General features: G+C 43.6%; 1 protein-coding gene across 1 annotated transcript in view; it reads right to left on the bottom strand.

Moving 5' to 3' along the window:
• Window positions 1-16,208, bottom strand: part of LOC125453954 (lipoxygenase homology domain-containing protein 1) — a 222,096-nt gene extending 205,888 nt beyond the window's left edge. The window contains exons 1-3 of the mRNA XM_059649887.1: window positions 16,094-16,208; window positions 13,078-13,217; window positions 2,285-2,425 (exon numbers count right to left, since the gene is read on the bottom strand). Coding sequence (XP_059505870.1) covers window positions 2,285-2,425; window positions 13,078-13,217; window positions 16,094-16,130 — 318 coding nt within the window. The 5' untranslated portion in view covers window positions 16,131-16,208. The remainder of the gene's footprint in view (window positions 1-2,284; window positions 2,426-13,077; window positions 13,218-16,093) is intronic.
• Window positions 16,209-26,913: the final 10,705 nt, after the last annotated feature.

Here is a 26,913-nt window from a genome sequence, read left to right as displayed (position 1 = left end):
TCTGAGAATCTTACAGAGGTTGAGCCTACTCAGACAACAGCAGCAGAGATGCTTCAGAAAAAACAGACAGAAATCAAACTCAATGACAGTCTTACAAAAATCAATGTTAAAAGTTGCCCTGAAACACCCAGACATGAAGTCAATATTTTAGGTGCAACACTGGATGAGGATCCTTTTGATGTAACCTGTAATAAAACACATGAATCATCAGCACCTCTATACAACTCTGAAGAAGGCCCGAAGAATGAGAATCGTCTTTTCAAAGCGACACCTGAATTGCATACCAGAGATGTTAGTTCTGAACTGAGTATTGGTGAAGTCAGACCTAATCTCTGTATTGAAGAAATCATGGCCGAATTAAATATTAGCGAAGTAAGATCTGATTTGAGCTTTGGAGAAGTTACAGTTGAAATAAATATTGGAGAAGTTAGGTCTGATTGGAGTATTGGAGAGGTAAGGTTTGAGGTGGGGTAGCAAATGAGATCTTGAAATGGTGCTGCACACAGTTGATAAATAGAGTTCAAAGGAGCATTTGACTTATTTCTGAGTTTATTCTTTTGTCATTCTGCTTTTCATAACCCAACATAAGATAAACATAATTATTCTTGGCATAATTCAAAAAGGTTGTAATATTTTTATACATATTACAGTATTATTATCAAAGCACCTTTGAAGAGCACTAATGTTCATAAGCTGCTCTGAAATCTATACTAAATTACTGCATATATTTGAAGAAATATATACTATATACATATATAAAATAGAGTACAAAACATATTAGAACAGCATAATAAATAGGAACAGGAGTTGGCCATATAGTTCCTTCAACATGCTCTAGTATTCAATCAGAAAGAACAGAGAGGATGGAGCTAAGTAGATAGCCCATTCATTAGTTAGCATAGAGTTGATAGCTAAACAGTCTCTTTCCACACTCTAAATCTCTATGGGCTTGATTTTATCATCCATTAGCAAGCACCTGTCATTGTGAAAATTGCTTTTGACCAGCTATCTGACCCCTCAGGACCTTTTCTCTAAATGCAGAACAAATGGGCAATGAAATAATTACAGATTAAATGGAGCCAGGATTTGCCAACACATGCTTCATGTGTTTGCCACTTCAATGTCCTAGCATCCAGCAGAAGTGGATCCCCTGCCATCATCCATCAGTGACACAGACTCCACCCACAGCAGGTTTTGTTCCAGCTATTTTCTAGTAGCACTTCATATCCAGAGAACAGCAAACGATGGCAGGGAATGCAATTTTCATAAATCCCCCTCCCCAAAGTCACCATCTCTTCTCGCAGTACCCTGACAGCCCACATCCACCCAAATTGTACTGCCACCCCAATCCCCCACAGTGAACTTCACCACCAAATATCCTCCCCATCCTTTGGCACTACACCTCCTCTATGCTGCACCTACGGAGGACATGGTGGTGCTCATTAACAGTAAATCGTCCCTCCTGTAGCTACCCTGCCCTCCAATGCTGTTCTGCATGCCATCTATCCACCTTGAATTTCCCCTGTCATCATCCTTTTCCCCATCTTTGCAAGTATCTCTGCTTTCCAGACTCTGCCTCCCAAGCCTTGACTCCCACACCCCTTTTGGCAGTGATAACCTCACTCCCTCAACTGCTTATGTGGCCTGGCATCACCCTGAATGATCAATGAACAGATGCCCAGGACTCCATTCCCTAAATCACTCAGACCCCTACCAAATTCCAGGGGTTGACTTTCTAAAATAGTTATTATTTTAACTAAAATGACTTCAAAACTACTTTAGAGGACATTTCAAGAAGACTGTTGGCAGAACAACATATTCTGTCATTTCTAAAGGGACTCTTTGAAACATCATTGGTCTAACTATTATTTAGTTCACCCATTTCCCCAAATACACAGGTCTAGGAATTTGACAATATTTTGAAGTAATTCCAAAATCTAATTGTACAAGAAACACTGAGATATGAAAGATCTGTTTTCTTTCCCAAAAGTTCATGTCTTTAAAGTATCCGGGTTCTTTTTGTCTCTCCACATGATCCACGCATAAGCATTTCATATGCTCTCCCTCACAGAGCATTCGGAGGTCTGGTGGGAATTCTCTGTAACCCCTTCCTAACTGCATTGAGAGTCTACATACTGCACTTGGACTGCAGCAGTTCCAGAAAACAACTCACCAGCACCTGCTCAAGAGCAAGTGGGACAGGCATTAATTGCTGGTCCAGGCAGTGCTTTCATTAACATACATGGATGTCTCATCTGATAAGACTTAATCAGAAAGAACTCACCTTTGCACTAGTACCTGCATCTTTCTTCTCTCCTGTCTTCACTGTGACTTTGTACAATATGTCACCATCTGTTGCTGTTCCAGGCCTGGAACGTTCAGTTCGAAAGTAGGATGATTGCGGGTGGACAGCACTCTTAGGACGCTGAATATCACAATGAATTGAATCTTATTACAATTTTGAATTAAGTTTTTCATTTAGCTAGTTTTGTCAAAATAAGTAAACTCATAATAAGATCACAAAGAACATGCAAAGACCATTCACATTATTAGGCCAATATCTTCCCAGACTTAGTTCATATGCTTTAATAATCAATTCAGTGCACTTATTCTGTTGGAAAAAGATCCTATAAAACTTGCTCCAACTCTTAAAACTCAGGATAGTTATCTAATTTTACAACCGGTGATGCTTGTACCACTCATTTTCCTTGACATAAATTCCTTACACATGCTTGAGGCATGCCAGCTTGGTACTTCTGACTTTTAGTTTATTTGCACTGATGATAGAAGCAAAGGTTATGAGAATTTTAAAGAAATGAATCTTGCAACTCCACACAAGAAGCTGAAAACAAAATATCCTGGAGATCACAACAGGACAGGCAGCATTCATGGGCAGACAGCAAGCTAACATTTCAAGACCTGATGGCTCATCAGAGCTGATGTGAAGTGTGGAGGGAACAATTTATGCTATTGTTCGGGGGTGGGATGAAGTGTAGAGTGCTGGAGGAGGAAGGATGTTGATAGTACAGTTTATGTGATTGGAATGTGAGAATGGCAGAACAAGGGTGTGTCTAACTGTCAGACTGGAAAAAACAGATAGCCACACAGGAGTGGAGGGAGGGGAGGGAGAACATGGTGACAGAGAATGTAACAAGTAAAGCTAAAAGGGAAGGAATGGGAGTGAGTTCACAATCTGAAGGTTCTGAACTCAACATTAAGTCCAAAAATTTATAAAATGCCTAGTCTGAAGATGAGATGTTGTTCCTCACTTTGTGCTCAGATTCACTGGAGCATTGCAATGTGCCGGGTACAGACAAGTGGGCATGCAAGCAGGATGCTGTGTTAAAATGACTGTTTATGGGAAGGTCAGGGTCATGCTTGCATAGACCAAAGGTGTTCTGCAAAGTAGTCACCCAGTCTGTGTTTGCTTTCTCCAATGTAGTGTAGGTCACATTGAGTGCAGCGAATGCAACTGATCAGACTGCGAGGAGAAGCTAGCCTAATTGAGTTTCTTCCTATTCTTTCATGGTATGGGGTCTGGCTAGGTCGACATTTATTGCCCATCCCAGAAGACAGTTAAGGCTTAACCACATTGCTGTTGGTCTAGAGTCAAATGTAAGCTCGACCAGGGAAGGGTGGCAGTTTCCTTCCCTATAGGACATTAGTGAGCCAGATGGGTCTTTCCAGGAGAATTTGGTGATGGTTTCATGGTCATCATTTGATTCTTAATTTCAGACTTTTGTTCTGAATTCAAATTCCACCTTTGCTGTGGGGGGATTCAAATTTGGGTCACCAGAGCATTAGCTGGTACTCTGGATTGACAATCCAGTGATAGTCGCTCCATTCAGAACTCCACTCAACTCAGCAGTCTCTTACCTCTTCCTTTCTTTTCTCTTGTTCTTCTCCCTTCTCTCTGCACCACTCGCCCTAATAACTACCTGAGCCCAGGAGCTGAATGCAAAGGCCAGGTCCTGCAGTGATAGTGAAACAACTGTGGGCAGGAGTGATGGCGAGAACGGGCCGGTGAGGCAGTGCCAGCTGTGAGAGCAGGCCAATGATTCATAGCGTGAGAGTGGGGCCAGTGAGGGGCAATGGATGTTGTGAGCAGGGCTGGTGAGGGGGCAGTAGGTGGTGAGAGCAGGGTTGGTGAGGGGGCAATGGGCGGTGAGAGTGGGGCCGGTGAGGGGGCAGTGGGCAGTGAGAGTGGGACAGTGAGGGGGCAGAGGACAGTGACAGCGGTTCCAGGGAGGAGGCAGGAGTGGGCAATGTGAGCAGGACCAGTGAGGGGGCAGAGGGCAATGAGAGCAGGACCAGTGAGGGGACAGTGGGTAGTGAGCATGGGACAAGTGAGGGGGCAGAGGGCAGTGAGAGCAGAACCAGGGAGGAGGCAGGAGTGGGCAGTGTGAGCGGGACCAGTGAGGGGGCAGCACACAGTGGTGAGACTGGGCCGGTGAGGGGATAGCAGTCGGCGTTGAGAGTGAGCTGGCGATTCAGCCGCAGTGAAAGCGGGCCAGTGAGGCAGCAATAGATAGTGGTGAGAATGGGCCTTTTGGTGGGGGTGGCGGCATCGGCATTCTGGGTATCCTGGCGTTTGGAGCGGTGCCTGCACCATTGTGGAGATGGGACTTGGGATTCTGAGATCCAGAATTTTTTTTACTGCTCACCTTTCGACTGTTAAAATTTGTTAATTCTGGTTTTTGTAACCAAGTGGGCACCAGTGAATGGTGACTTGATGCACTTTTTGCTGTACTTACGTACTCCTATACTTAGTACATGTGATAAATAAATAAATCTAAACCTAAATAATACCACTAGGCCATTGTCTCCCCTGAGCTTTGTAAAATAAATGACTTTCAAAGTCATCTTTGAGACCTGATTCCTGCTACAACAAAGTCAGTATAAAGGTAGTTTCTTTAAAATCACTGCAGATTAAGCAGCTCATCTAGCTTTGGCCTCACAGCTCATCAAACCCCACGTCCTGCATGCAGTCTCACCACTCCCCAAACCCTGGGTCTTACGGTTTCCCACTCACAACCCTACAGTCATAGACTACCCAAGCACCCATCCCTTGGTCTCACAGTTCCCCTAGACCCACTGTGATCACAACTCCCTGATCCTTACTATAGTCATGGAGAGGGATAGGAGCAGACGGTATGGGAAAGTATTTAATTGGGGGACGGGGAATTACAATGCTGTTAAGCAAGAGCTACAGAGCACCAGTTGGGGCCAGATGTTCTCAAGGAAACACAAGACAGAAATGTGGAGATTGTTTAGGGAGCAGTTGCTACAGGTACTGGATAGGTTTGTCCCACTGAGGCAAGGGAGGGTGGTAAGGAGAAGGAACTTTGGATGACAAGACATGTGGAACATCTAGTCATGAGGAAGAAAGACGCCTACTTAAGGTTGAGGAAGCAAGGATCGGACAGGGCTCTAGAGGTCTACAAGGTAGCCAGGAAGGAACTGAAGAATGGACTTAGGAGAGTTGGAAGGGGGTGTGAGAAAACCTTGGTGGGTAAGATCTAAGAAAACCCCAAGGCACTCTATGCTTATGTGAAGGACAAAAAGATGGCCAGAGTGAGGGTAGGGCCAATCAGAGATAGTGGAGAGAACTTCTGCACAGAGTCAGAGGTGGTAGAGGAGGTCCTTCATGAATACTTTGCTTCAGAATTCACCAGTGAGAGGGTCCTTGACATTTGTGAGGGCAGCATAAAACAGGCAGATCACAACTCCCTGATCCTTACTATAGTCATGGAGAGGGATAGGAGCAGACGGTATGGGAAAGTATTTAATTGGGGGACGGGGAATTACAATGCTGTTAAGCAAGAACCACGGAGCACCAATTGGTTGAACAGGTTGATGTTAGGAAAGAGGATGTGCTAGAAATTTTGAAAAACATGAGGATAGATAAGTCCCCTGGGCCAGACAGGATATATCCAAAGTTGCAATGGGAAGCAAGGGAAGAGATTGCTGCCCCTTTGGCAATAATCTTTGCATCTTGACTGTCCACTGAAGTAGTACCAGGAAATTGGCGGGAGGCAAATGTTATTCCCTTATTGAAGAAAGGGAATAGGGATAATCCTAGAAATTACAGACCAGTCAGTCTTACTTCTGCGTTGGGCAAATTATTGGATATGGTTCTCAGAAATAGTATTTACAATTATTTGGAAAAGCACAGAGTGATTAGAAATAGTCAGCATGGCTTTGTGAGGGGCAGGTCATTCCTCACAAGCCTTACTGAATTCTATGAGGCTGTGACAAAATACATTGATGACAGTAAAGCAGTGGATGTGGTGTATATGGATTTTACCAAGGCATTTGATAAGGCTCCCTATGGTAGGCTCATTCAGAAAGTAAGGAGGCATGAGATTCAGTGAACTTTGGCTGCCTGGATACAAAACTGGCTGTCCAATTGAAGGCAGAGAGTGGTAGGAGATGGAAATTATTCAGCCTGAAGCTCGGTGACCAGTGGCGTTCGGTAGGGATCTGTTCTGGGATCTCTGCTTTTTGTGATCTTTCTAAATGACTTGGATGAGGAAGTAGAAGAGTGGGTTAGTAAGGTTGCTGATGACACAAAGGCTGGTGGAGTTGTGGACAACGTAGAGGGCTGTGGTAGGTTGCAACAAAACATTCACAGGATGCAGAGCTGGGCAAAGGAGTAGCAGATGCAATTCAATCCAGAAAAGTGTGATGTGATTCATTTGGGAAGGTCGAATTTGAATGCAGAATGCAGGATTAAAGGCAGGATTGTCGGCAGTGTGGGGGAACAACGGGATCTTGGGGTCCACGTCCATTGATCCCTCAAAATTGCTACACAAGTTGATAGGATTGTAAAGAAGGTGTATGGTGTGTTGGCTTTCATTGGCGGGGGATTGAGTTTAAGAGCTGTGAGGTAATGCTGCAACTCTATAAAACTCTGGTTAGACCACACTTGGAATATTGTGCTCAGTCCTGGTCACCTCATTATAGGAAGGACGTGAAGTTTAAGAGAGGGTGCAGAAGAGATTTACCAGGATGCTGCCTGGACTGGAGGGCAGGTCTTATGAGGAAAGGTAGAGGGAGCTAGGGCTTTTTTCATTGGAACGAAGAAGGATGAGAGGTGATTTGATAGAGGTGTACAAGATGATGTGAGGCATAGATAGAGTGGATAGGCAGAGATTTTTTCCCAGGGCGGAAATGACTATTACAAGGGGGCATAACTTTAACATGACTGGAGGAAGGTATAGGGGAGATGTCAGAGGTAGGTTCTTCACAAAGAGAGTGGTGGGTGCGTGGAATGCACTGCCTGCAGTGGTAGTGAAGTCAGATACTTTAGAGACTTCTAAGCGACTCTTGGATAGGCACATGGAGGATAGTAAAATGTAGGGTATGCAGGGTAGATTGGTCTTAGTAGGATAATAGGTTGGCACAACATTGTGTGCCAAAGGGCCTGTACTGTGCTGTACTGTTCTATGTTCTACATTTACCATCATTGGTATTATCACCTTCAAATGGGGCTACAGAAGAGGAAACATTTGGAAAGTTCTGCCTCTTTCATTACATTATTTTAATTTTCTTCACATGAAGACAAGTTTAGCTCAGCCTGAAAATCAGAGCCCCAGAATCATGCTTGTTACAATTATATATGTAAAGGAATTTATTCCAGGTAGAGAGATGGAGCAGCAGCCTCTTAATTGGCATTACATCCACAACTGTTAACTCCTTCCACCATCGGCGATCGGTAGCATCAGTGTGCACTATCTGCAAGATGCAGTGCAGAAATTCACCAAGCCTCCTTAAGGAGCACCTTTCAAACACACAACATCAATCAACTAGAAGAACAAGACAGCAGAACCATGCAAACGTCATCACCTACAAGTTCACTTCCAAGCCACTCATTATTCTGACTTAGAACTATATCCCCATTCCTTCAGTGTCATTAGGTCAAAATCCTGGAACTCCCTCCTTCATGATGTTGTGTTTGTAATGAGGTCAGCCAAGTAGACCTCATAGAATATGAGTTCCCTGACTGGGGTTGTTAATCTGGTCCAATCAGGGAGCCCTGGCTGACAGATAAGAAAAGGAGTGTCCTGTTCACCCTGGCTGTGAGGGAGCTAGATCAGTGTCAAGGACTCTCCACATGTAAATAAAGGGTGACTTGATGATGGGATACTGGCCTCTTTGGGGTTATTTCAAAAGGCATCGTGGACAGTTCAAAGTGACAGCTCACCATCACCTTTTCAAGAGCAATTAAGGATGATCAATAAAGAACAACATCCCCTGAATGAATAAAAACAAATTGCTCCTCCTATTCCCAATGTGGTCTCAGAGGGGCTTTATACAATCTAGACCCCTGGAAAGGGTGCAGAAGAGGTTTATCAGGATGTTGCCTGGGCTGGAGTGTTTCAGTTACAAAGAGAGATTGGATAGGTTAGGGTCATTCTTCTTGAAGCAGGGGAGATTGAGAGAGGACATGATTGAAATGTATAAAATTATGATTGGCATTAACAGGGTAGGCAGCTAACATTTTTTCTCCTTGATGGAGAGGCCATTGACCAGGGGCATAGATTTAAGGTAGGGGGCCACAGGGTCAGAGGAGATGTGAGTGAGAACGTCTTTACCCAGATAGTGGTTGGAATTTGGAACTCACTGTAAAAATGGTAGAGGCAGAAGCCCTCAAAGCATTTGGGGTATTTAGATGTGCACTTGCATTGCCATGGCATACAATGTTATCGTAAAAAGTGCTGACCTTTCCTGTGCTATAGATGTCTATGACTCTTTACTCTGTGACGATCACAGTGCAGTAATTTTTTTTATCACTGGATCAAATATGAGAGAGCAATTCAAAGCTCATTGTGGAAAAGAAACTCTGGAGAAGTATAAGATGGACTGTCGAATTACTGCCACTACTTAGCATTCAGTAATAAAAATTTTCCCTTCAGCTTTCAACCACATATCCTCAAAATGCTAATGTGACATAAATTGAATATTTCACAATAACAGGAAACTTTCAACCAATAATGAGTCAATTCAATTCCATTTCTTGTTCTCTCTTTGCTAAAGGGCATCTATTAACTTATACACATTTCTATTCTATTTAGCAATTTTATCTAATTTGTCCACATTAAAACCTATCTTCCCCTTCTCAATTGCAGCTATACACAGTCCCTGTTCTTTTGAGGGCACTGGGAATATCATCATTGAATTGCAACCAAGATTGCAAGGTATATTAAAAATGTTACATTGCAATTCTATTATCTACTTACCTTCACATAGCCAAGGAAAAGTTTCAGAAGGAAAGTCATGCACCTTCCTCGTAAGAGTAACTCTGGGATTTTCTTTACCCACTGGAAATACAGTGGGTCTAAATTTACCAGCATGCTTTGGATCACAATATCAAGAGCAAATGCAGCCCCAAAGCCCTCATGTGGATGCACTGATGTATGTTGGGAGGATGATTCATTGATACTAGCCAACTAAAAGGCTAAACTCTTGACTGATTAACGACAGTTCTCCTTGCTAACATCTAGACTTTGTGTCAAAATGAAGAGAGTTCTCCTGTAGGCTAGTCAAGCAACAGCCTGACATAGTTATACCTCATGAATCATACCTTATCATCAATGCTCCAGGCACTTCCACCATCAACTGTTCATCAACATGACAGACCCAGCAGAGATGGCAGCAAAGTGCATAGAGTCAGGAGGGAGTTGTCCTAGAAATCCTCAACATTGACTCCGGATCCCATGAAGTCCCATGGCATCAGGTCAAACATGGAGAAGAAAACAACCTCTGTCCCCAGCTGATGAATCAGTACTCCTCTATTTTGAACACCACTTAGAGGAAACATCAAGGATATAAAGGGTGTAAAGTATAATCAGGGTGGGGAATTTCAATGTCCATCACCAAGAGCGACTCAGCAGGACCACAAGTGACTGAGCTGGTCAATCCTAAAGGACATAGCTGCGAACCTAGGCCTGGGCACGTTGCAAGGGAGTCAACAAGAGGAAAGTAAATACTTGACCTTGTTCCCACCAATGTACATGTCACTGATTGGTCAAAGTCCCGAAAAACCATTCCTAACAGCACCCTACATATCCCTCCGAGGCAAGGGCTGCAGCAGCTCAAGAAAGCAGCTTGCCACCTTCTCTAGACAAGTAGGCATGGGCAAAAAGCACATCCCATGATGAAGTGCCACCTTCAAATTGAGGATGCTCTACATTGTGGCATTATCATCATGCTAAATGGGATAGAATTCAAACAGATCTAGCAACTTAAGACTAAGCAATCGTGAGGTGCTGTGGGCCATCAACAGCAGCAGAATTGTATTCCAAAACAATCTGCAAACTCATGGCCTAGCATATCACCCAACCCAGCCATTACCATCAAGCCAGGGGATCAACCCTGGTTCAATGGAGAGTGCAGGGGTGCATGCAGTAATACCTAAAGATGAGGTGTCCACCTGACAAGGTGACACAGGACTACGTGCGGGCCAAACACCCGATACATCAATTGGTAGAGAGAGCTGAGGCAATTAACCTGATCTAAGTTCTGCAGCCCTGCCAAATCCAGCTGTGAATGCTGTTGGACAATTAGGCAACTCCAGGAGGAGATGGCTCCATAAATGTCTCCACGTGGTTAAAGAGAAGGGAGACCAGCACATCATTGCCAAAGGCAAGAGCATTTGCATCCAGTTTCAACCAGAAGTGTTAAGTGGATTGTCTATCTTGGCCACCTCCTCTCAAAGTCGCCGGCATCAACGATGCCAGTCTTCAATTGGCTAAGTCAATTCATCTCATATCAAGAAGTAGCTGAAGACATTGAATATTGCTCTGACAATACTCAGTAATGGTACTGGAGACATCAGTGTCCCTAGCAAAGCTGTTCCAGTAAACTACAACATGGCACCTACCCAGCAGTGTGAAAAATTACCTAGGTATGTTTTGATCATAGAAAGCAGGCCAATGACCGTCCTAATTATCTCTGATTATTCTTAAGTAAAACAATGGAAACAGTGATCGACAGTGCTATAAAGCAGTACTTCCAAAAGAATCCATTTTTGGATTCTCCAAGGGCCACTCACCTGATTATAACCTTGGTTCAATCATGGACAAAAAGTAATGAGGGTGCCTGCCCTTGCAGCTGTACAAAACTCTGGTGCGGCCGCACTTGGAGTATTGTGTACAGTTCTGGTCACCGCATTATAAGAAGGATGTGGAAGCTTTGGAAAGGGTGCAGAGGAGATTTACTAGGATGTTGCCTGGTATGGAGGGAAGGTCTTACGAGGAAAGGCTGAGGGACTTGAAGCTGTTTTCATTAGAGAGAAGAAGGTTGAGAGATGACTTAATTGAAACGTATAAAATAATCAGAGGGTTAGATGGGATGGATAGGGAGAGCCTTTTTCCTAGGATGGTGACGGCGAGCACGAGGGGGCATAGCTTTAAATTGAGGGGTGAAAGATATAGGACAGATGTCAGAGGTGGTTTCTTTACTCAGAGAGTAGTAAGGGAATGGAATGCTTTGCCTGCAACGGTAGTAGATTCGCCAACTTTAGGTACATTTAAGTCATCATTGGATAAGCATATGGACGTACATGGAATAGTGTAGGTTAGATGGGCTTGAGATCGGTATGACAGGTCGGCACAACATCGAGGGCCGAAGGGCCTGTACTGTGCTGTAATGTTCTATGTTCTATGTTCTATGTTCTATGGTATTTGTCAGAATATTGCATCCAAGCACCTATCAAAATTGGAGTCAATGGGAATTTGGGATGCGGGGAGCTCTCCCCTGGTGGAGTCACATCTGGCAAGCAGGAAGATTGTTGTGGTTGTTGGAGGGCAATGATTTGAACTCCAGGACATCTCTGCAACCAACCATTTTCTGCTGCTTCTTCAACAAACTTCCATCCATCATAAGGTCAGAGGTGAATATATTTGCGATGTTTTCATAGTTTGAAAACCATTCACAATTTCTCAGACGCTAAAGCAGTCCATGTACAAATGAAATCAAAATGCTGTGAATGCTGTAAATCTGAAATAAAGACAAAAAATGCTGGAAAAACTCAGCAGGTCTGGCAGCATTTGTGGACAGTCATTCAGAATTAACATTGAGTCCAATGATTCCAGTTCTGAAAAACACAGTCATACTAGACTCAAAATTATTAATTCTGGTTCTCTCTCCACAGATGCTGTCAAACCTGCTGGGTTCCTCCAGCACTTCCCGTTTTCATTTCGGAGGATTCTGGGTAATTCCAGCGTGGGACGATAATTAACACATAGTCAGCGACTCTGCACAAACCATCATGTTATCAGATAGAAACCTGCTGTGTGACATCACCATTGGACTGGAGTTATATGAAAGCGAAGTCAGCTAAAAATGGTATTCTTTCTTTCCCTTAAATGTAGTAGTGAATCAGTTGCACTTATACTACAATCTGGTCACTTCATGGTCACCATTGCAATTTTTTGTCAGTTCTATGCAGGTTTTTATTCCAAATTTATTTAATTAATTGAATTTAAAATTTCCCAGGTATCCATTGAGATTGGAACTTTTGGCTCAAGGATAATTGTCCAGGCTCTTTGTCACCAGTTCAGTGACAGAATTGCATTGCTCTCTATAAACTTGGATGGAGAGAAACACAGGGAGTAATTTGAGTTGCACAGCTATCTGATAATCAACAGTAGCAAGATCATATTTTAAAAAGAAAACTCACTGCTGGCATCTTACCCATCCTATACGATTTTAAAACAAGCCTCGGTTTAAATGGGAGTAACATTCGAAAGTTTTTATGAGGACAGTGAGATGCCTTTAAATGTTTACATTTGGACAGTAAGATTCCGTTGAGACGCTCTTGTAAGTCTGGTCTTCCAGAGGAAAAACATGGGATGCATGATGACCCCTTTTGGTCTTACAACAATCCTCATGATCAAAGCTAAACCTTCTGTGGGCCCTATTTCCCAATAACAATAGTCTTATCTGAATATGATTCTAAGGTGTGAATTAACTTTTAGGCATCTCCCAATATTCGCAAGTCATTTAAATGAACTTCATGCAGTTTGTGAAACTCCTACTTGTGAATATCTGGAAAAAGAAACAGTGGCTTACAGAAGGACAACGTGGCTGCATCTGGAGTCCAAACTTCTTGGAATAGTAGTTGAAGAGATGTGGGTCATTGAGGGTATTATACTGAGGAAAACTGACAATCCGCTTATCCTTATGTTTGTAGCCAGTGTCCAGAGTCCGTTCTGTAAACACAGAGTGGTTAAAATTAGATAGATAGATAGATAGAACATTACAGCACAGTACAGACGTTTTGGTCCCCGATGTTGTGCCAACCTGTCATACCGATCTCAAGCCCACAAACCTACACTATTCCATGTACGTCCATATGCTTATCCAATGACGACTTAAATGTACCTAAAGTTGGCGAATCTACTACCGTTGCAGGCAAAGCGTTCCATTCCCTTACTACTCTCTGAGTAAAGAAACTACCTCTGACATCTGTCCTATATCTTTCACCCCTCAATTTAAAGCTATGCCCCCTCGTGCTCGCCGTCACCATCCTAGGAAAAAGGCTCTCCCTATCCACCCTATCTAACCCTCTGATTATTTTATGTGTTTCAAATAAGTCACCTCTCAACCTGCTTCTCTCTAACAAAAACAGCCTCAAGTCCCTCAGCCTTTCCTCATAAGACCTTCCCTCCATACCAGGCAACATCCTAGTAAATCTCCTCTGCACCCTTTCCAAAGTTTCCACATCCATCTTAAATTAATGCGCTTGAACACCAATTTGATGTACTAGTAATTTTATATGAGAAATTACTATGTTTTATATTTCAAACAAATTATTCCCTATTTAAAATGAATTACTTAGTTAATAAGAATTAACAGAAGCATCTTAATGAATGTGCTAAATACAAGCAAGGTGGCAACGGCCTAGTGGTATTATCGCTGGACTGTTAATCCAGATAATGTTCTGGGGACCTGGGTTCAAACCCTGTCACAGCAGATGATGAAATGTGAATTCAATAAATATTGGGAATTAAGAGTCTAATGATGACCATGAATCCATTGTCGATTATAGGGAAAAACCCACCTGGTTCACTAATGTCCGTTAGGGAATGAAACTGCCATCCTTACCTGGTCTGGCCTACATGTGACTCCAGACCCACAGCAGTGTAGTTGACCCTTAACTGCCCTCTTGGCAATTAGGGATGGGAATAAAAAAGCTGCCTAGCCAGCAACACCCTCATCCTGTGAATGAATAAAGGAGTCAGTGGAATCTCAACATAATAGAAAATAAGGACTTGAATATGGTGTATTAAAAATTCAGAATCAGAAGGACTGATACCATATTTGTGGCCTTTCATGGCTGGGATCTGGATTAAAATTCAGAAGGTTGATCATATTGATAATGATTCCTCAGAGCTGATCCAAATAAACCCCAAAACATGACAGAAATGGTAAATAGTTACTTCAATCCTTTAGGCTGTGCTCTGCTAACATTTTAGTTTCAATTACCATGAGCGCAATGTTGTAAATAAAGTTGTAAATAATAAAATAGATGCAAATGAAATTGTGGAGAGTGAGGATTTCAAATTAAAGCAACCAGCTGGTCCAAACAGCATTGATCGAAGAACTCTGAAAGAAGTTAGACCTGTGCAATGGGATGTCTTCCTCACACATCTTGTTACTCTCCGAAGTAATGATAGTTTTCCTGGTGAACTGACATTCAAAAAGGGCGATGAGATTGAATTAGAAAGTCAAATTATCTGAAAAAAAGGCTTCTGTTTCAAGAAAGTTTTTATAAGATGGACCTTGACAAAGGAGTTATTTGAGACATGCAAGATAGTTCCTAGAAAGGAAAGCTATGCATTACCAACTTGGTAAATTCTCATGAAGATTTCTGGGATGGTTGATAGACATTGTATGTTCGGATTTTCAAAGCTTTAGGCAAGGTATAAGCTATACATTAACTTGCTATTTAAGATAATGGGAACAGCAGATGCTGGAGAATCCAAGATAACAAAGTGTGAAGCTGGATGAACACAGCAGGCCAAGCAGCATCTCAGGAGCACAAAAGCTGACGTTTCGGGTGAAGGGTCTAGGCCCGAAACATCAGCTTCTGTGCTCCTGAGATGCTGCTTGGCCTGCTGTGTTCATCCAACTTCACACTTTGCTATTTAAGCTAGGTTGGGATTGAAGGACAGTTCCTAGGTAGGAGAAAGAATTACTTTTGTTCTTTTATGTAACAGGTTGCCGGGGATAGCTATGCTCACTGTGTGTATTGGAGTTCTGGAATGATTGCTGTTACAATTGTTCTTGGAGCCTCCAAACTGATTACACAGTTTCTGGGCTGGGGAGGACTGGGGTTCGTGCTACTTTGTTGCATCAAGATTATAAAGGATAGATTCAATAGGAACCAGATTTCTTTTACCTGTACCTTCTTGGGATGCCCCCAGTTGGAGAACTTAAAATTACTATGTCCTTTGTGCTAACTATATCACAAACCATGTGGCACCACAGACAAATTGTATTACGTGTTCCACTCTGTATTCATTTGTACTTTCCCAGGTGATTGCTCCCTCCAAATTTTTTTCTTTATTCACACACAGGATGAGGCAGCATTTATTGCCCATCCCTAATTGCCCAGAGGCAGTTAAGAATCAACCACATTGCTGTGGGTCTGGAGTCACATGTACGTCGGACCAGGTAAAGATGGCAGTTTCCTTCCCTAAAGGACATTAGTGAACCAGATGGGTTTTTCCAACAATCGACAATGGATTCATTATCATCAATTGACTTTAAGTCCAGATATTTATTGAAATTAAATTCCACCATCTGCCATGGTGGGATTCAAAGCCAGGTCCCCAGAACGTTATCTGGGTCTCTGGTTTAACAGTCTAGCAATAATACCACTAGGCCATCACTAAGTCTTGATACGGATGTCTGTCTCCCTGACTCCCAATGATCACATCAGCTCTGCTCTCCGGCCTCTCTGATTTCTGTGTTAGTAGGGTCAGTAACTGGAGTACACTAATTTAGAGATAGGGTAGGTATGGTATTCCTGTCAACCTCCCACAGGTATGGCATGACAAATGATGCATCCAGCAGTACTCACCAGAAAATGGGGGTTTTCTGCTGACTGCAGACTCCATGGTTCTGTGTTTTAGGACGACTTTGTACTTCCTTGGACCGTTGGTCCACTGTTCATTCTTTTTTCTGGGATCATTCCACACAGGTTTACCTCTGGGAGGAGAAATGTCCCTGTACTGAAATCCTGATTTTAAAAGAACAGGGAAAGAGGTCAGAGATAATGGGAACTGCAGATGCTGGAGAATCCGAGATAACAAAGTGTGGAGCTGGATGAACACAGCAGGCCAAGACTGGCTAAAGGTAAGGAGTGATATTCAAGAAACTACTAATCATTTACATTAAATAATTTGGATTCAGGAATTATAGGTATTAAGCCACAATTTATGGGAGAAGAAAGATTGGGAGTTACCGTTAATACTGAGGAAGACTGAGAGCTGTTAATAATATTGCAGATACTGCAACTTGTTGAAGAATGGAAAGGTAAATGTGAAATTAAGTTCAATACAGATAGTTATGAAATGGTATACTTTGGTAGGATATCTTGTAAAATAAGATTCTGAGTGGGATTAATTCACTAAAGTTCACATTCAAAATACATCAACAGAGCGCAGTTTAACCAGGAAATAAAAATTGTAAGCAAAACACCAATGTTAATTTATGAATGAATAGAATTCAATATTGAGGATTTACGTTAAACTCACGTGTAACCTTGTTTATACTAAACTTAGAGTATTGCACATTGTTAGTAGCTCCTTAAGAATATAAAAATAGGAGCAAAGACATGTCGTTCAGTCCATCAAGCTTGGTCCACTATTCAATATGACTTTGGTGAATCTGATTATGTTTTACCTGTATGCTCAGCACAAAATTTTTGATTCCTTTTTTAATCAAAAATCTATCTAGCTCAGCCTTGAATATATACAATGACCCAGCCTTCAATGCTCATTACCGAAGAGAATTCCAAACACAAACGACCCTCCGGCAGAAAACATTCCCTCGCCTTAATGTATTAAGTGGGAGGCCCCTTATTTTGAATTCATCTCCCAGTTCTAGTTTCCTACACAAGTGGAAACATCCTATTAGTGTCAATGCCGACCTCCTCAGAATCTTAAATGCTTCAGTAAGATTATGTCTCATTCTCCTAAGCTCTGACAAGTTTTCAAAAGACAAACCCCTCATCCCAAGAACCAGTCTCTGAACTGCTTCCAATTCAAATACATCTTTCCTTAAGGAAGATGGCAAAAACTGTACACACTATCCCAGGTGCAGCCTCACTTGTAGCACTTACAGTTGTATCAAGACTTCAATACTTTTATACTCCAATCTCTTGCAGTAAAGGCCAACATTCTGCTTTTATTTCCAATTACTTGCTGCACCTGCATGCTAACATTTTGTGATTCATATACAAAGACACCCAGATTCCTTTATACTGCACCATTTTTAAATCTCCCCATTTGAATAATTTTCTACTGTTCTACCTTCCTGAAAAATGATAACCTCACATTGTCCCGTTACATCTTCCAAATTATTGTCCATTCGCTTAATCTGTCTGTATCTCTTTGCAGACTCTTACATCCTCCTAACAATGTGCATTCTCCAATATTAAAAAAATGCAGGCACTGTCGAATGGAGAGTATCAGGCTGAGGGCACTCATCAGCAAAGACTGAGCAGCCTGGGTGCTTCTCAATTATTAATGTGTGAGACTTCCTGTTTTGAGATATTTTACATTTATCCCCTTTTCTCTCATCCAATATCAACCAATTTTCTCTTCAGTTCCAAGTGTTGAATTAATTAAATCACTTTCATGTTTTTTGACATTTTGCCAGATGACCAGCCTATATATGGAAGTCTAGACAGGGGAAGATGACAAGTGTTCTGACTACAGACTGGACATCAGAACTAAATGGCAGTGGGGGAAATCTTACAGTGATCTCAGCAATGTGGGTAAAAGGTGTCATAGAATTGGACAGGAAGCCTGAAAAGGCCCATCTCAGTTTTGGAAGCATCTTGCTCAATCTTTTTATGCTTTTCACAAGGCAGTGTGGTAGATTTCTCGCTAGGCAGCTGTGAGTTAGCAATTGACAAGTTATTGCTTGTTAAACACCTCGATTATAGCCCAACTCACCTCATTAATATGCAGATTTCTATCTTACCAAACTTGTCAAACATGCAAGCCATCGAGAAATCATGGAAACCAAAGTGGGTACTTGGTGACTTCAGCTTACTACTCGCTCAAAAGGACTTCCACAATGGACACCAGGTACAAGCATCTCAGGACATGCTCTGTAGACACCAGTCACGTGCATGTCCTTCAGCATTGGCATCCAACATGTAGCAGCCTCTAAGAACCCTCATGGCACACCTCTGATCCACTTTAAAGGTCATTTCTGAATGTCAATGCTGCACCTTGGACTGCACTAGTAACCAATACTGTAATACTGCAGCAAGGAAACTGTGCACTGAGAGAAATGTAGCCAGCTCAGGGGCTGAATTAAGATACGTCTCAGGCTCTTCACTCACTGTTGTGGAGCACACTGACTCTGAGCTCACCTGAATGCTCACAGCAACTCTGTCTCGCATTGCCTTGCCTTATTGATTAGAAATACACAACAAAACATGTCATGGTTGTCAACAGTCCTCAGTTAAGCTAAGGGAGGCATTCTTCATTCAGGGGTCCCAGCAGTAAGTCAAGGGCAGCCTTCAATACAAGGTCAGAGACTGGGAAATGGTCAGTCAGCGACTTAGGAATTCAGAGTCAGAATACTCTCCACATAAGGGGGTGAAGAGCTCACATTGGGCAGCGCATCACCCATCGACTCTTTCATCTCCCCCTTGTGGGCTGCTCTAATTATAGAATGAGATGGGGCAAGTATTAGGGAGATGGCTGGCACAGCTGTTACTACTGGTGCAGGTAGAGAAGTGTCCCGAGCAGGTGAGTAGGTTGCAGGGTGAATGATGTTGGGGGTGGCCGTGAGTGGGGCAAGATGCAGGCATTAGTGAGAGAGTAAGAGTATCAACCTGGTTTGCGTGGTAGGGGGTGTACAAAAGCAGTGATGGAATCACTGTGAGGTTTCAGAGAGATGATGATGGAATATACTCAGGCAGACTGGAGTTCTTCCTACTGAGCATTCCTAGAGACAGCTGAGACCACTGTGGCCTGGCTGACAATCTCAGACCATGTTGGCATGATGGTGTCATGGCCTCCACTGCTAGTCCTGGTGGAAGAAACTGTTCCACCTCTGCACTGTCTTGACCAGCAGAATCTGCTGTATCCTGCCTGCAAAGCAAGATGCCATTTTTCTCCTATCTGGCCTGCGCAGGCCAATGTGGGGAACCATGCGGGCAGCTCCAGGCTGACTGTGCTTGTCTGGGTGTACAATGGGTTTTTACAAAGAGTGTGGTGCAAAGTATGCCACAGAGTTCCTGGATATCCACCGAGTGGTGATTTGTTCTGTGAGCAGTGTGTGGTAAGATGGGGCTAGAACTGGATGTGAGGAATGCCATTGGGTGGAGAGTATAGATAATGGGGTAAGTTTGGTAAGAAATGGTTCGGTAAGGCATGGTAAGAAAATAGACCTCGCGGTGGGAATGCCTCCAAAAAGTTCAACACAACTCAGACGCAGCCAAAAAAGCCTAAGATTCAGCCTGAAGTCATTAATCCTCACTTGACATCCAGCAGATGACACTAGTTAGAGAGCAACAGCAGGAATCTTTGCTGACTTGGCATCTCCTTCCGTGGCCGTTGACACTACAGATAAAATGTAGTGCACTGCTGTTGTAACAGCGGATGGGCCTTGATTGTCCAATTATTGACTTTCTAGTGGAAGAAAGTTATCCACCAAACATACGAGGCAACCTTGCCCACCATTTTGCAAACAGTGTTGTCATCACATTTCACAATGTGTTCACTGCGAGCTGTCCATACCATCATTCTCAATCTCCCGTTACAGTGCACAGTTACCAGTCAGGAGGCTATTATCAAATTGCAATCAGGTAGGAATGTTTATTTGGGGCAAGAAGAGGCTTAAGGTATTATTGTGGGACAAGGAGATGAAATATATTTAAAAATAAAAGATATGTACCTTAGCATTCTGCTGCTTTGCCTTTTCTTGGTCGAGTGTGAAATCTTGGCTGAGGCTACAATTAACATGATGTGCACATCCTTACAATGTCATAAGGATGTAACTCTGTCCTTTCAATGAAGCCCACGCTCTTCTGGCATATTAAGAAGGCAAGGTAGGAATATAACAGGAGCACAACCTAAGTCACCCTGCCATTTCAACCACCTCCAAACTTCAACCCACCCACCGAACATGCTGGAGGTCAGTCAGAACGGATGTACGGTCAGGAATGTCAAACTGAGTGTGAAAATTCTTGGATGGACTAGGGCTGAGGACGAAACTGGAAAGCAGATTCTCAAGTCGAGTTGTAAACCTTTAGTGTTAGAAAAATTGGAATTTGATAGAACAGCAAAATACTGTAGAGACTGGAATTGTGAAATAAACAAAGGAAAACGTTTGAACCTATTCAAATAAACAAACTTACCAGTGGCTGGGCGAATACGCGGTACTGTGTTGATTGGATAAGGGTCTACTGGCCTAACAGTCCTGCCTGAGCACTCGGAGGTCTGTGGCTGTAGTACACCAGTCATCGCTGCTGAAGAATTAAAGTACTGAATCTGTGTTGGCATTGTGTTATGCAACCTTGAAAATGGGGAAGTGTTAATTAGAAAATATGGTCACAGAATACATTTAACAGCATTGCTAACTAGAATAGAAACACATTAATTAGAAGCAGGAGTAGGATACTTGGTCCCTGGAATCTGCTCTGCCATCCAATAAAATCATGTCTTATGTAAAAGGGAAATCATGTTTAATAAACCTGTTGGAAATCTTCGAGAAAGTAGGATTAGGGTATTGAGTTGGACAATCAGACATGATTGTAATGAAAGATGGAGCAGGCTCAAAGGGCCAAATGGCCTCCTCCTGCTCCTAGCTTCTATGTTTCTAAAGGCTACGAATCCTGCAGTGAGGATCTCACTTCCTGAGTTCCAAAGCTTACCCACATTTACAAGGCACAAGTCAGGAGTATCATGGAATACTCCCCACCTGCCTGGATGACTGCAGGCCCAACTACACTCAAGATGCTTGACACCACCCAGGACAAAGCTGCCCGCTGACTGGCACTGCATCCATCACAGACACTTAGTAGGGGCAGTTTGTATCATCTTCTAGATGTACTGCCGAAATTCATTTTGACAGCATCCTCCAAACTCACAACCACTTCCACCTGGATGGACAAAGGCAGAAAATACATGGAAGTACCATGACCTGCAAGATCCCGTCCAAGCTACTCACTGTCCAGACTTGGAAATATATTGCCATTCGTTCAGTGTTGCTGGATCAAGATTTTGGAACACTCTCCCTAAGGGCACTTATATCTACCTAAACCAAATGGACTGCAGCAGTTTGACAAGGTAGCTCTACTACCTTATCAAGTATGACTAGGGATTGGCAGTAAATGCTGGTCTAGTCATTGATGCCCATAGGAATGAATTTAAAAACATTTGAGGAAGGCAATGGCCTAATAATAACACAAGAGATAAATAGAGACCCAGAGGCCCAGGTTATGCTCTGGGGACCAAAGTCCTGCAAGTTTATTTCCTTCAAATAGTAATATCCTAGATGCAATTCCCTTTTGAAATGACTGATCACCTCCACATCCAACTCCCAGCCAGCATACACATGATGGACCAAATAATCTCGTTCTGAAGGGTACCCAACTTGAAACATTAGCTCTGCTTTCTCCCCACTGATGCTGTTAAACCTGCTGAGTTTCGGCAGCGATTTCTGTTTTTATTCCTAGATCTCTAGTATTGTCTCTCTTTAAAACAATTTAGGCAACTCTGACCAGAATTGTGTCGCGCAATACCAATGCGGTCAAATCAATACAGACACAAGCCAGTACCATTGCAAAACAGTCCCACCTTTAATAAGAACAAAGTTACAATAGTCTTTACTACTAAGCATATTATCTACGGTTTTGGAGTAGATCTGTAGCTCGGGTTGTGGGTGTTGAGGTTGGTTGGCTCGTCGAGCTGGTTTGTCGTTCCGCAGGCGTTTTGTTACCGTGCTGGGTAACATCATCAGTGCAGCCTCTGATGACACCTTAATCAGAGGCCACACTGACGATGTCACCCAGCACGGTAACAAAATGCCTGCGGAACGACAAACCAGCTCGGCGAGCCAACCAACCTCAACAAGCATATTATCTCTCATCCTATTTGGCCCTTTAAAGTTATAATACTTCCCAAGGCACTTGTAGATTTATGCAGTTGCTGTGTCACTGGCTCAACTTCTGGATCTGCAGAACTGCTTTCTTCCTCTCTCCCCCTACATGGTCAGCTGGTCTCTGCCTCTTGCCATGTGGTCTCCTCAAAAGTCGATTCAAAAGATTCCAAGTGAGAAGGGCTGCAGGTGAACCCTGTTGTTATACATTTCAGATGGTTTTCTGGAACTTTCTATTGTTCTCACCAATCAGGGAGACACACTTAATAGTTTGAAATATTGTCAATCCTTTGGATGGCTTGCTGCTGTTTGTTTCTTTGTAGAGTAGGACCCGGTCCCTATCTGGGCCCCCCTTTGTTTAGTGCTGTTGGGGATAAGTCCAAGATAACTGTTGCCTTTTACATTATGCTAATGTCATTAGCATCTGGCTGCTGTATTTGCACTGTGTTTCATGTGTGGGTTTAGTGATTTCAGGGTTTTACTTTGGCCAATGTGCCCAGCATCCCTTGCTGTTTCACCAAGCTAGCAGTCTGTGTTTTAGCAGCCAGGAGGCTTCTTAACTAGTATCCACAGTTCTTTGATACAAAGTGTGAAGCTGGATGAACACAGCAGGCCAAGCAACATCTCAGGAGCATAAAAGCTGACGTTTCGGGCCTAGACCCTTCATCAGAGAGGGGGATGGGGAGAGGGTTCTGAAATAAATAGGGAGAGAGGGGGAGGCGGACCGAAGATGGAGAGAAAAGAAGATAGGTAGGGAGGAGAGTATAGGTGGGGAGGTAGGGAGAGGATAGGTCAGTCCAGGGAAGACGGACAGGTCAAGGAGGTGGGATGAAGTTAGTAGGTAGGAAATGGACGTGTGGCTTGAGGTGGGAGGAAGGGATGGGTGAGAGGAAGAACAGGTTTGGGAGGCAAGGACAGGCTGGGCTGGTTTTGGGATTCAGTGGGGGGAGGGGGTGAGCTGGGCTGGTTGTGTGATGCAGTGGGGGGAGGGGATGAACTGGGCTGGTTTTGGGATGTGGTGGGGGAAGGGAAGATTTTGAAGCTGGTGAAGTCCACATTGATACCATTGGGCTGCAGGGTTCCCAAGCGGAATATGAGTTGCTGTTCCTGCAACCTTCGGGTGGCATCATTGTGGCACTGCAGGAGGCCCATGATGGACATGTCATCCCTAACCTGTTCTTCCTCTCACCCATCCCTTCCTCCCACCCCAAGCCGCACCTCCATCTCCTACCTACGAACCTCATCCCACCTCCTTGACCTGTCCTTCTTCCCTGGACTGACCTGTCCTCCCCCCGCACCTCCTCACCTATACTCTCCTCTCCACCTATCTTCTTTTCTCTCCATCTTCAGTCCGCCTCCCCCCTCTCCCTATTTATTCCAGAACCCTCACCCCATCCCCCTCTCTGATGAAGGGTCTAGGCCCGAAACGTCAGCTTTTGTGCTCCTGAGATGCTGCTTGGCCTGCTGTGTTCATCCAGCTTCACACTTTATCAGCCTGTCTCTGCCTCCCTAACCTGTTCTTTCTCTCACCCATCCCTTCCTCCCACCCCAAGCCGCACCTCCATTTCCTACCTACTAACCTCATCCCACCTCCTTGACCTGTCCGTCTTCCCTGGACTGACCTATCCCCTTCCTACCTCCCCACCTATACTCTCCTCTCCACCTATCTTCTTTTCTCTCCATCTTCGGTCCGCCTCCCCCTCTCTCCCTCTTTATTCCAGAACCCTCTCCCCATCCCCCTCTCTGATGAAGGGTCTAGGCCCGAAACGTCAGCTTTTGTGCTCCTGAGATGCTGCTTGGCCTGCTGTGTTCATCCAGCTCCACACTTTGTTATCTTGGATTCTCCAGCATCTGCAGTTCCCATTATCTCTGATCCACAGTTCTTTGTTTTATTTTCACGTACTTCTGTGCTATAATCATTCTGTGAATCAAGGTCAATTCTGCTTGCTTTCGGAAAAAAGGGTCTTTGTCATATGCATCCCAGGCAGTTTAAATCCATATAAAACCGTAAGTAATTGGAAGTAGGCATTTGGCCAATCAAGTGTGCTCCATGGATAATGGCCGAGCCAACACCCCTCTACATTTGCCCCGTTACCCTTGATTCCTCTACTTATCAAGAATCTATCTCTGCCCTCAATATACACAAGGCCTCTGCCCACAGTTCTCTGTGACAAAAAGTTCCAAAGACTTTGAGAGAAGAAATTCCTCCTCATCTCAGCCTTAAATTGGCATTCCTTTATTCTGAGGTCACATCCTCTTGTCCTAGGCTCTCCCATGAAGAGAAACATTCTCTGAGCATTTACTCTGTCCAGTCCCTTAAGAATCCTATATGTTTCAATGAGATTGCGTCGCATTCTTCTAAACTCCAATGGGTGGAGTCCTTACCTTTAACAAGAACAGAATTTACTGAAAAAGCTCAGCAGATTTGGCGACGACTGTAAAGAGAAGTCAGAGTTAATGTTTTGGGTCCGGTGACCCTTCGTCAGGAACGGACCTGAAACATCAACTCTGATTCCTCTCCACAGGTGCTGCCAGGCCTGCTGAACTTTTCCAGCAACTTCTATTTCTGATTTACAGTCCTTTTAATTTTGGTTTAGCACCCAACCTGTTTAACCTTTGAATTTAAGACCTCCCGTACAAGGGATTACCCTCATGAACCTTCACAGAACTACTTCCAATGAAGTGTGCTGAAGGGACATGGGGAGTGGACAGGAAAGTGGAGTTGAGGCCAAGATGAGATCAGTCACATTGTATTAAATGGCAGAGCAGGCTGCTTCTGATTGTTCTGTTGACTTTGTTGTCAAGGCTGGCATTTGTTTGCAGAAGTTACCTGATTGGCTCTCTATGTCAGAGGGCAGTTAAGAGTCAACTACATTGCTGTTGGTCTACATCACATGTAGACCAGGTAAAAACACCAGATCAAGCACACTTCTGAACCAGATGGGTTTTTAAACCACAATATTATAATTAGACTGGCTTCTATTAATTTCAAATTTCACCATCTCCCACAAGGGGGATTTGAACCCATACCATTGGAACAAGAATCTGATAGTCTGATTACTAGCTTAGAGATATTATCACCAGTCACTAATAGAAGCTTACTGAGAGGGGGATGGAGTCAGTATTGAAAAACACTGTCTCCACAATTATGTACCCCCAACAACCAAAGCAATACAGGTAATTGAGTGGGAGAGTTGTCCCAGGCCTAATCAGTTCGAAACTGGCCAGTAAGTGCTCGAGGAAAACAGGGAAATGGGCAAAATAGAAACAAAATAAAACATTCCTCACGAATAAGTACCATATGATCAGTGAGGCTATTGCTTCGCATAAACTACTTGCAAAACCGCAAAGGCTAAAGTCTAGTCCAGTGTTTGCTATAGTCACAGAATGAATAAAACAGGTAAAACTAAGGGGAATAAGAGCCACAAAACAGATTAACAGTCTGATCTGTACAATACAGGGACCAGGTAGAGTGATCTTACCTGAAACCACTATCAACAACGGGGTTCCGATTAAGTCAAGTCTAATCAAATTTGTAAATGGTTTGACTAACTCTAAATATTTGCTATACAGTAGCGAAAGCTCTTGTATTGAGAGAACTGAATGAATAATCGCCGTGCTCCGTTGGCTAAAGTCTATTAGCAGTTGCCGGCACCGAGCGATATGTCCCAGCTACGTGTCGTGTGTAAGTTATTTTTGTTGCTAAGGAAGCATAAACAGTAACTGGGAAATTAAATAAACGTCATTGTCATTGCTCTGCTTTAATTACAAATCCGTTCAAGCAAAATCAGGAAGAAAAACCGAAGTCAACTTTTAGGAGGATCTATAGAACAGGAATTGGCGATGCCTCAGTTTTTAAGGCATCGTCATTTCTTTATGCTGGAGATGCAATTGGCCGAAGGCTGCTATTTAACCGGGATAACAAAGTGTGAAGCTGGATGAACACAGCAGGCCAAGCAGCATCTTACGAGCACAAAAGCGGACGTTTAGGGCCTAGACCCTTCATCAGAGAGGGGGATGGGGAGAGGGTTCTGAAATAAATAGGGAGAGAGGGGGAGACGGACTTAAGATGGATAGAGGAGAAGATAGGTGGAGAGGAGAGTGTAGGTGGGGAGGTAGGAGGGGATAGGTCAGTCTGGGGAGGACAGACAGGTCAAGGGGTCGGGATGAGGTTAGTAGGTAGGAAATGGAGGTGCGGCTTGAGGTGGGAGTAGGGGACAGGTGAGAGGAAGAACAGTTTAGGGAGGTGGGTACCAGGTTGGCTGGTTTTGGGATGCAGTGGGGGAAGGGGAGATTTTGAAGCTTGTGAAGTCCCCATTGATTCCATTGGGCTGCAGGGTTTCCAAGCGGAATATGAGTTGCTGTTCCTGCAACCTTCGGGTGGCATCATTGTGGCACTGCAGGAGGCCCATGATGGACATGTCATCTAAGGAATGGGAGGGTGAGTTAAAATGGTTCGCGACTGGGAGGTGCAATCCCCTTCCCCCACTGCATCCTCCCACCTCAAGCTGCACCTCCATTTCCGACCTACTAACCTCATCCCGCCTCCTTGACCTG

This window comes from Stegostoma tigrinum, chromosome 1 (assembly GCF_030684315.1).
Source record: "Stegostoma tigrinum isolate sSteTig4 chromosome 1, sSteTig4.hap1, whole genome shotgun sequence".
In the NCBI taxonomy this organism is placed as follows: domain Eukaryota; kingdom Metazoa; phylum Chordata; class Chondrichthyes; order Orectolobiformes; family Stegostomatidae; genus Stegostoma; species Stegostoma tigrinum.
The sequence above is the reverse complement of the archived record's forward strand: the minus strand, read 5'-3'. Positions and strand labels throughout refer to the sequence as shown.